General features: G+C 40.0%; 1 protein-coding gene across 4 annotated transcripts in view; it reads right to left on the bottom strand.

Annotated features, from left to right (window-relative positions):
* Positions 1–4,707: 4,707 nt before the first annotated feature.
* Positions 4,708–11,938, bottom strand: part of WDFY1 (WD repeat and FYVE domain containing 1) — a 52,415-nt gene continuing 45,184 nt past the window's right edge. For all 4 annotated transcript variants that reach the window (XM_003406037.4, XM_023541049.2, XM_023541060.2 and 1 more), the window contains 4 exons: positions 11,339–11,440; positions 9,266–9,396; positions 7,716–7,824; positions 4,708–6,889 (listed from right to left, as the gene is read on the bottom strand). In XM_003406037.4, coding sequence (XP_003406085.1) covers positions 6,830–6,889; positions 7,716–7,824; positions 9,266–9,396; positions 11,339–11,440 — 402 coding nt within the window. In that variant the 3' untranslated portion in view covers positions 4,708–6,829. The remainder of the gene's footprint in view (positions 6,890–7,715; positions 7,825–9,265; positions 9,397–11,338; positions 11,441–11,938) is intronic.

Raw genomic sequence — 11,938 nt, 5'->3', positions numbered from 1 at the left:
TCTTTTTCACTGACACTCTACTTTACCCTCAACAAGCCACTGGATTGACACAGTGGCTGCAACAATGAGCTCAAGCATAACAACGATTGTAAGGATGGCGCAGGACCGGGCAGTGTTTCGTTCCGTTGTGCATAGGGTCGCTATGAGTTGGAACCGACTCAATGGCACCTAAGAACAACAACAACTCTACTTTACCAAGTGTGATGTCCTCCAGGGACTGGTCCCTCCTGATAACATGTCCAAAGTACATGAGATGAAGTCTCTCCATCTTCGCATATGAGGAGCATTCTGGCTGTGCTTATTCCAATAAAGGAATAGAGTATCATAAAACGTGGATTAAGAATCACTCTTTCTTGAGTATATGTGAAATGAGTGGTCGGTTTGTAATAAACTTGGCATTGTAAAAGTCATCACAGATGCCACCTATGTTAGTGCCACCACTGAGTCATGATTACAGGAAGAATGTCCCTTTGACCTTAAATGCCAGACTCGGAGAAAATATGTTGATGTAGAAGACATTCTGACCTTGATCTTGGTGTAAAGAAATTCCTGTTGCCTTCTTTCTCCAGAGTGTCAAATTCGAGATCTAAAATTTCTTCAAGTATGAGAGTCAGTATGGGCTAGAAAAACGAGCATGAGTTTTGAGATTGGGCAGACCAGTCTGAATCATTTTTCCACTTGAGTTGACCTGGGAAGTTATCTTTCAAGCTCCATTTCCATATTACAAATGACAAGACTGAAGTAAAAAATGTGGTCCCAGAATGTTTATCAACTTTCACGTGGAATCCTATGTGTCAACGTGTGAATAAGCTTCCCAAGGATGGTTTGCCTGTGAAATAGAAAGATACGGAGAGAGAACCAAGCATAGTGAGGGCAGTAAGGTAGGTGAAATCTAAAAAGGCCAGAAAAAAAGAACCTGCAGGTGTGTTTCCACTTTCCAGGTGAGAAAAGACCATTGGGTTGTAAGATGACATCGAGAACACCCAGCCAACCTTTCTTCCTCTGAATTCTAGTTCTCTAAGCAGCCTTCCAGTGATGATTTGGTTCCTATATAGACTCTTTTACAGATATCTGGAAGGCACCCTGGTGGCACAACGGTTAAGTGATTGGCTGCCAACAAAAAGGTTTACAGTTCAAACCCATCCAGCAGCTCCATAGGAGAAAAAGTTCTGGCAATTTGCTCCCATAAAGATTAAAAAAAAAAGATTACAGCCTAGAAAATCCTATGCGGCAGTCCTATTCTGTCACATGGGTTCGCTATGAGTCAAAATCAATTCAACAGCACCTAATAACAACAGATACTTGGGTGGCTTGGCAGGTGTAATTCTCATTGTAAATTATGGAAATCCATAAATAAGACACTAAATATAGCTTTTTATTACCAATTGCAAATTCGAATGTTGGCAATGGCTGAAGATACAATTAATGAGAATCAAAAACTTAAAATATGCATATTCTTTGAGTTAGCAATTCCCGCTTCCAAAAATTTATCGCCCCCTCCAAAAAAAGGAAAAGTGGCAAAGATGAACATAAAAGTATGCCAGTTTAGTGTTTTTAAATAGAGAAATTATAAATTGAAAAATGTATAAATAATCTAATTTCAATATGTTGTTATGTGCCATTGAGTCGATTCCAACTCATAGTGACACCATGTGACAGAGTAGAACTGCCTCATAGGATTTCCTAGGCTATAATCTTTGTGGGAGCAGATTGCCAGGCTTTTTCTCCCAAGGAATTGCTGGTAGGTTCTCACCTCTGACCTTTCAGTAAGCAATTGAACATTTAACCATTGTACCACCAGGGCTCCTTAATTTCAACATGAAGTTGGTGAAATAATGTCTAGCCATTAATGGAACAGTGGAATACTGTACGCTGTATCAAGTTAGATTATGTTGCAGTAAATGCAACACACACCACCTCAGTGGGCTAAAACAATCAAGATCTATTTTACTCATGCCAAACCCACTGCAGGTCCAGGGCAGTTGTGCTCCGTAGGCTCAGCGTCATGCTCATCGTTTAACTGGAGCTTCCATGACCATTGTGGAAGAAACTGCCCTGGCAGAGCCTCTCACCAGCAATGAAATGTTCTGCCCACATTTCATTCTAAAGCAAGTCACATGCCTTTACCTAACCTCAAAGGGTTTGAGAAGTGCAATCTCAGCACCTGACTGGAAAGAGGAAAACTACTGGGGGCACAGCCCTCATGTCTACAGCTAATGCAGCAAGTATAAATGGTAGCACAGCACTCTGTTTTTTGGTATAGGCAAACTATCCATACTGTATCAAGTGGGGAGAAAAAAGCATGGTCCCATTAAAAAAAGTATCTGTAAGTGTGTGTTGTATACGTAGATGTGGATTCAAAAACATTGAAAAGACATATAGCACAGGTTGAACAGCGTCTTCTCCAGATGATTGAATTAGAGGGCTTTTTTAAATACACTTTTTTATAGCTTTTTTTCTTTTCTATTAAAATGAACATATATTATTTTTGATCAGAGAAAGGAAAGCTTTACCTATTTTGAGAAACACAATAAACTGCCCTCCTAGTTCCTAAGTCAACTTCTTAGCAGTTTGGCCAAGATATTAGCTCTCTTGGATCTGAATCACCCTGTGTTTACTCACAAAACTGAGCCATTGAAGCAAAGGACCAGAATGCAGGCCAGGTGAACCCAGGTACTAACTGCTCTCAGAGCCTAGAAAGCCGCAGCGATGCTGTGGATGATGATTCAAGTAGGGCTTCACAAACTTCAGGGGATAATACCTGTCTCCCTGTTATGGATTGATTGTTTAAGCCCTAAACCCTGTACTTGTGAGTGACCCAGTTTGGGAACAGGGATGTGTTATGTTAATGAGGCCATGCCTGTATAGGGGTGGATCCTAAACCTAATCACTTAGGAGTGGCATCTTTAAAAAAGGGTAGAATAGACGCAGACACAGTTACATACAGGAGACAGATGCCATGTGAAGATCCATCTACAAACAAATGTACGCCAAAGATTGTGCAGTCACCAGAAACTAGGAGAGAGGGCCACAGGAGGAATCGACACTGCCGAGACCCTGATTTGGGCTTTCAGCCTCCAGACTGTGAGCATATGAAGTTCTGTCCCTTAAAGCCACCGATATGTGGTACATTTTGTGAGGGCAGCACTAGGGAACTAAGACACTTCCTTACATAAAACATGCATGGCATGCTCATACATTAAGGCAGCAGATATGAAGAAAGCATGTGCTTTCATGTCAAACAGAGTTTGACTCTGGAAGCTTTCACTTGTTGGAACCTTGGTTTTCTCATCTGGAAAACGGAAAAATAATGCCTTGCAGAATCATTGCCAGGACAGAGTGAGAGAACGTAGGTAAAGCATCCAGCATGCAAAGGGTGAGGAACAAACGTTAGCTACTATTATCGCCCTGTGTCCAGACCAAACATAACGAAAACAAAATTAAGCAACACGGTAACAAGCAACGAACATTTTATTATATGCACAGTCTCAAAAAAAAAAAAAAAAAAACCCCACAAAAACAGAACCCACAAACAGGAGCAGAGAACACAGTTTTCTAGTCTCTCTGGGAGACACAGGGCACATATTTTATAGAAACATAGCTAGTACAAGAACAAAAGGTACTAATAAACATTACCCTTTGCTTCCCCAGTCAAAAAAAGGCTATAGAGAAAAACACTTTAAATTGTATTCTAATATAAATTTGTTGCACAATTAAACTTCAATTTACTCAAAGAGTTATTGTACAGTAAACCGCAGAAAATAGAGTGGCATTCAATAATCTCACATTTAAAAATTAAGCAATAGACACTTGAATAAATACAGTATGTATTACTTATTTGTTAAACCTCATATTTATAATGAGCAGGTGGTTCACCATTAATAGTAACTGGTTTCTTACATTTTAGGAGATACCAAATCCAGTAACAGAAGTAGAAAGTACTTGAATGAAAAATGATTTTAGAAAATATTGCCTTGGGTCTGAGTCACTGTAGTATTTATTACACATTTTGGCCAGTTTCAACAGTTTAACAGTGTAGCTACTGGCGAGCTGAATTCCTTAGAGGAAGAATCAGAACAAAGCGACATATTTAGAGCAATAGTTTTTGTTTCTATCCTCTAGGTAACAGGATCAAACTAGGACATCATAAATAGAGAGTTACAGTCTAATGAATAATTTGTTTCTACTTAATGCTATAGGGGTGCTTTTATTACTTGGTCTAATAAAGAGAAATTTAAAAAATATATTTATAATGAGCAATGGGCATTTCCTTAGCATACACACACTAGATCTAAATGTAAGGATCTTCCCCAGCATTCTGTATTTTGTAATCCCTATTTGAGTGAATGAAAACGGCAATAAGCTGTTGCTACTTTATGACTACTTCAAAGGACCCACTTAAAAGTAATGTAGTCTAAATAAGGCAATAACTATAAGCCTACTTGAACTTTCTTCACCTTCCCATTCAGTGAAATTCAGGAAATAATTTTTGCCCACCTCTATGAAGACTATTACCCCATTCGTGTTACCTAGTGTGTGACTGGGATGAGACAAGTTGGCCATGCGTGTTTTTAAAAAGAAAAACGATAACAGATTCAGAGTAGGGAGAGAGCTATATTGAAACATACTTCCTTCCTTTTCTAAGATTCACTGCTTGAATTCTTCCTTAAATAGAAATTTCCTCCTTGACTTGTCTTAGCCTAATGCCTTAAAAACTTAATGCCTTAAAAAAAAAAAAAAATTTTTTTTTTTTTGGGGCGGTGCTAAAACAACTTCGTGTTCTCTATGCAATGCTTTTTTTTTTTTTTTCCATTAAGAATTGTTTAAAAACTAAAGATTGAAAGCTATGGAGCATTCTCCACAGCTGTAATATTCTGCCCGTCCTCCACAGAAATTAAAAAAACAAAAATAACAAAAAAAACACCACATTCTACAGAAGTTAAGGGAAAACAAAACCACAGTATACACCCTTCACCATGGCATGGGTTTGATCACATTCTATTTTCCTTTCAGGACTTAATAAATGTCTGAGATAGCACCTTTGTATGGGCTGAACAATGAACTAAACTGAACTGAACTGAACTAAAATTAATACAAGAAGTTGAACATTCGTCATTGTGGCTTAAAAGTTACCATCGCTCAATTTTTCTTCCAGGCTATGTTGAACCTAGGAAAAGCTTTTTTAAAGAGAAAAATCTTTCCTACGTGATATAACACAAAAAATTATAAAGAGCAACAAAACCCTTCATCTTATTTCTGAAGACAAGTCAACTTTTAATGCAGGTCATGCTAGAATGTAATACACCCGTCCTCCATCTTCTTCTCACTGCCTTTCTTAAGAGTTAGAGTCCCTCTAAGCTGTTGTTATAAAGCAGATTCTGTGCCTTAGTTTTATCAGGTAAGAGCGACCATGTTGTCTTGATACGATGCCAACCTGGTGATACAATAATGAGTTCTTATCAACTCACATTAGTAAAACTAACAAAAGCACTGTTGCTATCTATTTTTAAAGTTGTCCTTAAAAAAAGGAGGCCCCTCTCTACTCCCATAGCCCTAAAGTAACACATACATGTTCTGTTGTTAAAATATCAACAAATAAATATTTGAATATTAAATGACCGGGTCCCAATTTGCTACCTCTTCTCCACCCAGGTACTAAGTGGCCAAAAGCTTTAAAAATGCCATTTGTACAACAAATGTTACCAGTTACTATGAAGGGACCTTATGGGTTGGTAAAAAAAAAAAAAATTGTGTAAGTCCTGGTTAATGATTATGGTTCAGGGTCACCAGTTTCTTTCTGTGAAATATTAGTTACAACTGAAGGTCAGTATAGTTTAAAAGCTCTGGAGTACCCTTCTGAGGTGTGTATTAAGTTGTAACGTCACATGGGCTTAAGTGAGAAGTAAAAACAGATTCTGTCTGTGAGTAGCAGGAGGACTGGGCTGTTCCACGGAACAGACTGACCACTTCCCATTACAACCATGGGGGTAACTTAGGTTTTCCACTCGTCATTACTAATTGCAATGAGAAAAGGTCAGGCGGCTTGTGTGATCCTCATATTAACAGCACCATTAAAAAAAGTTTTGTCCTCAGAGCATATTCGGGGGAAATGGCAGACTGTGGACTGCCTTGGTTATCACAGAAATTTCACAATTTACTTAATCACAACTACAAAGATTTACCCTTGGGCATATTGGCCAGGAAGAGAAAAAACTGAAGTGAATGAAATACTAAGTGCAGATTATGGCACTACCTGAAGAGAACAGATATCTGTAAGAAGTTTATCAATAACTAAGTGTAGAGAATATTCACATACTGCCAGAAGATAAGGAGAGATCTCTGGTTTGTTAAATTCCTATTGCCACCCCTCAAGAAAGAGAGAACAAGTCCTCCTTCCCCTTAATTTCTGCTCCAACAGAGCCACAAACAGCCCTAGAAAAGCCACGTAGTCTGAGCAGAGGTGTGTTTACACTTGGAACCACTTTGAGAAAGTTCTAGGCCGTTAACTTTTTTCTTCTATGTTTTCCCTCTAAAACTCTCATTTGCTAGATTATTCTTTCAGTACACAGTAGCTCACTGTTCATGAGGAAACTGCGTTGAAGTAAGTCCATTTCTCAGCGAACCACTACAGAGAAACCTTTTCCACATTAGTCCCACAGAGTAGTTGTACAAGCGCCCAACAACATGCTTTTACATTTTTTTCTTCTTAAAAATGTTGATTTAAGTGGCTACCATCCATTCACGCAACAGTGACCGTGGAGCTACACGGGAAGGATTTCATTTGGTGAAGGTTGCTTTCGTAAGGTGTATACATCGTCCAGCTCCTGGATCAATGTGGAGAAAATCCAGTTGCCAGACTGCAACCAACCACAGGCGTCATGTCCCATATCTATGAGAGAAATAAGATTTGTGGGGAAGGCATCATCCACCCCGTGGTCTAATGGTGAAAGGCAACACTGAAAAACAGACAGCTGCTAAACTTGAAAGGTGTCACAACTACTAATTCTCTCATTCTTTCTTCACTACAAAATCCCCCGAAGATTTATACAGTAATAAAGGTAGTTCATCAAAACATGAAAAAAGCCTATCATAAGTAATAATAAGTATTATTTTAATACCTGAAAATTACATCATAATATTTTACTATAAATTAATTAAAGAAAAAAAAAAAGAAAGCCCTCAGGGAATATAAAATATTTTATAGTTTCACAACTCAAGAGTGGTACTTAGTAGAAAATACTTTTCAATTTGTGTGTTAGTTACCCAGGGATTTAATGAAAAAAAAAAGGAAAAAATATACATATGGTTATTCCTTACAATTAAGAAGCTTTCTGCCCAGGATGAAAAGGAAATTTAGGAAGGGAAAGAATGAGGAGAGAAAGGGGCCTGCTAAGGCCCAGGAGGGTTAAGGAGAGACCCTGTGACTTGCGCAGTGTTGGCTGTGATCTAATGAGTGCCAGCAGCTCACCAGCTCACTCCGTAAGACTGACATGGCAGAGGGAAACTCCCCCGGGATTAAACACCACCAGGGGAGTGGAAACTCACAATCATGCAGTTTGTTACCTGGAGCTCTAAACTGGTGATGGGTTGCTTATAGAAAGGGAATGCAAGCTTGCCAACCAGAATGGTTAATTACAATAGAAATGTCTCAGGTTCATTCACAGAGAGGAGCAATCTAAACTGAGATGCTAGCTCAGACAAGTAAGCCAGGTTACCTTTACAACGCGATCGGTCCCACAGGTCACCATTAGTCCCCTAGCAACGTCCATGGACATGTGGGAAATGTTATGTTTTCCTTCATGAAAGGTTGCCAGAGAAGTCCGACTAACAAAGAGAAAACAGATCATTTAACTCAACTGACTGTCCCTGTAGTTGTTAAAAAAAAAAACAAAAACCAAACTCATTGCTGTTGAGTGGATTCATAGTGACCCTACAGGACAGAGTAGAACTGCCCCATATGGTTTCCAAGGAGCGCCTGATGGATTTGAACTGCCGACCTTTTGGTTAACAGCCATAGCTCTCAACCAGTCCATTTTGACTCATAGCGACCCTGTGTGACAGAGTAGAATTCTCCCATAGGGTTTTCTAGGCTACAATCTTTATAGGAGCAGATCACCAGGTCTTTCTTCCACAGAACCCCTGGGTGGGTTCGAACCGCCAATCTTTTGGTTAGCAGCTGAGTGTTTAACTGTTGTGCTGCCAGGGCTAAGGAATAACTTCTCTTAGCAGCATGAAAGAAACACAATAATAGTGTTAAAATGTGCTCCTAAAAATGTGGCTACAATTTTGAAAACTGAATCCATAACTAAGGATGGTAGAAGGTGTGATAAGTTACAAGATTGTGTTATAAAACACCCAAAATAACTGATTTTTGTTTTCTTAGAGGAAAAGCCGATATACTCCTAAACATAAAAATAAGAACATTTAGTACAGAAGAGGAACCATGGTGTAGGAGACCATGCAGCATGGGCAAAGTGTCCATGGGCAGCCAGCGGGATCCCCCGAAAACGCTCTGCCCTCCACTGAACAGCGCTCTCGCACAGCTCTGCCTCAAGCGCTGCCCGGGGAGTTTGACAGCCCTACCCTCCATCACTAGTTCATTTACCAACACCAGTGGCGATGCCTCGGCTTCCCACCTTGGGCCTCTGCCAAGGCTTGCCAGTCTGCTACTTTAAAAGATGGTTCAAAGGGAAGGCAAACAGAATGGTGGATCTGCCCTAATGGATCTGCCCAAGTCAGGAAAGAATGGAAACCAGGCACATAGACAGAGATATTTCTTACATATGAAGTTATTTGAGGACAGATTGCTAGCTCAGATTCTTGTGGAAGAAAGAACATTGTTCTCTCGAGTTTTCTCAGCAATTAAATTTATATACATGTGTGAGCAAAGATTGGAAATCTGGGTGTTTTTGGTAGGTAGTCAGCTAAGCCACTGCCATCAGTTTGCACATGGACAAACTGCCCCTGTTGCCACTGCACAGTAACCCAGCAGAGTGCAGGGGTCAGGAACGTCCCCTGAACTGTGAACTGGTCTTAGGAACATCATTCCTCACAGTGGTTGGGAAGAATTTGTCCTGGTTAAGCGGGGCAGCTTGAGATAAATAGTAACATGCTCTTAATTACAACGTTAGGGCAGAATCCTCTCTTTAGAAATTGTTTATGAAATTCAGTAGCGACAAACACGCGGGTGGAAATATTATTTCTCAAGCTCTTCTCATTTTTCTCATTTCAGGTGCGCAATAAAGCAAAGGTGTGTGACACTTACTCTTCCTCTTTGATGGAGTCATAACAGGAGTCGCACACCCGGACCTGGAACTCGAAGCCCATGATGGGGTAACTGGAGCGCTTGCTGCTACACTTCCCGCAGACGGCCTGCCCGCATTTCCTGCAGTGATGCTTCCAGGAGGACCCGAGAGAGGAAAGGGAGGGGGTTAACCTCTGTTTTAATGCACACGGGTTCCCCTTCGAGTTGGGGAGTGGGGAAGACTTGCCTTGAATTAGAATCGCCCCAATTCAATGTACCAATTAAATCTCAAAAGATAGACAATTTTGATACTTGGTAAGGATTTCCAAACAACCTTGCCTACGGTCATACACTGGTTTCTATTCATTCATATTATTTGTCTGAATGTCAACAACCAGTTACCAGTTGCTGCGAAGCTGACTCCAGCTCATGGCGACCCCCTGTGTGTCAGGGTAGAACTGTGCTCCACAGGGGTTTCAGTGGCTGATGTTTCAGAAATAGATCGCCAGGCCTTTCTTCTGAGGCGGCTCTGCGTAGAAATGAACCTTCGTCCTTTCAGCCACCGGCCATAGTGCATTAACCGTTGGTACAACCCAGGGACTCCAGGTGTCAACAAACAACATTGTAACAGTCAAGTTCATTATGCAACCAACCCATCGGAGATGTCGGGAAGAAAAAATCTATTCCTACGTCGGATAAAAGTTTTCAAATAAAGTTTTAAATGTAATTTGTCCTCAACAAGACACTTAAAAAATTCATACCCATATTCATGTTTTGCTATTTCTTTTCATCTTTCAAATTGTGGTTCTGGAAATAAGTTTCAAGAACATTCCAAAATGTACAATCATCATTACTGATTTTGACATCTTCTTTTGCTACGAAAATTAGCGACCTGTACCTTTCCGCTCTCTTCCATTAGTTGTTAGCACATAGGAGTATAATTGTTTTCTTCATGTTTCTGTTAGAAATAGGGAATACTTCACCTATCAATTACAATGCACCAGTTACCACTAGACATGCGCCGCGTGAACTCGGCTAATGATGGAAGTCGGACGCTATCTCAGAGCAGTAGAATGTTAGCAGTGCTGAAACGATTCCTGCATTGCCAGCTAGTGTCATATCAGACCTTACTGTAGAGTAGCCTTGTTAAGTAAAACCAAAGAGAATTTATTAACTCACACAAACTTCAGGCTAATCTCCCATGAAATCAGCATTCTTTTTTACTCACCAGCACAGATTTATACTCACCTTTAGTGAGTGGCTACCCTCAAGGCCGCTGTAGAAATATATTGTTTGTAGAACTTTAGTATTACATGGATACTTTGTGCTAAGAGCATCTCTGAAACTTACGGGCTCACTGAGGCATGCTTCTTTAATTTAAAAGATGAAATACAGTACTTGAAAAACGTAATAAAAATGTTCCAGGTATACTTCTAACGGAACAACAATTCAATATCATCTCAAACTCTTGACCAGTTGCCACAGAGTTGACTTTGACTCATGGCAACCCCATGTACGGCAGAGGAGAACTGTGCTCCACAAGGCTTTCAGTGACTGAGTTTTGGGAAGCAGACTGCCAAGCCTTTCTTCTGAGACGCCTCTGAGTAGACCCAAACGTCTAACCTTTCAGTTCGTACCTAAGTGTGTTAACTGTTTACAGTTACAGATCAGATTCTTAGGGTCAGGGTATTCCACTGAGGGCTAAATTGTTAACTTTCTGTTTTCTGTCAGCATAAGGCATATAATTATATGCCCTAATTTATTCTAATTCTGATTGTCTGGCATGAAACACTGACTTTAACAATTAACAGTCCTAACCTGAAAATCTTCTGTCTATTTACAAATAGGCTCTCAGGATTCTCTATACATCCTGGCTTTTCCAGTGCAGGAGAAGCAATGGAATCACTGAGTAATGGTCTCACAGGCCCTAGGAAGGACTTTGCTTATTGTTAGCCTCACGATGGTAAAAAAATATAAAAATTGTAGAAATTGACAGAATTTGCAGGGAAGAAGTATAATTCCAAAAAAGAAATGTTAATTATACAAATAACAAAATACATGATACTCAGTGATGGCTCAGCATTGGCTACTAACCTGTCTTAATCCCAGGGTTTTTGTGTCCCACATCTGCTTTATATTCCAGAAAAAGGGCTGCTCACATTTCTGACAGGAATCACTTTCCAACCACTGAGGAGCCTGCGGGGCAGAAAGAGTCACAGCCAAAATTAGCGCAGCCCTGTCCTCATGCAGAAATTAACACAACCGTTGGCGACCTTGCTGGAGTGGGCATTTCTTTGTAATTCCTTAATATTTTATAGTTGGTTGTCGTATTCAATATTATGTTCAATTGCGTTTTGAGTAATCTACAAAATTTTTAGCAGTGCTTACAGGGCTGTTCAGTATCTAATCTACAGATAAAAAAAAAAAAAAAAGAGGGAACAATTCAGTTTTCACTGTGAACTCTGAAGAGCTTTCTTTACATATTTCTTTCTCACGCCAGTTGTTTGAAATGTATATCCAACTGAGTAAAAACCCACTGCCTGCAGAATCTGGTAAATAGCCACTTGGAAAGGCTTTAGGGTCACATGGTGGCTGATACGAGAGGCCCGAAAAAAAAAAAAAAAAGGTCATCAGTTCTCTTAGGTGAGTAGGTGAGCATCACATCGGATTTGTCACCCCTCCTTTCCCAGTTCT

The sequence above is a fragment of the Loxodonta africana genome, chromosome 6 (genome assembly GCF_030014295.1).
Source record: "Loxodonta africana isolate mLoxAfr1 chromosome 6, mLoxAfr1.hap2, whole genome shotgun sequence".
Lineage (NCBI taxonomy): Eukaryota > Metazoa > Chordata > Mammalia > Proboscidea > Elephantidae > Loxodonta > Loxodonta africana.
This window is presented reverse-complemented; position numbering and strand designations above follow the sequence as displayed.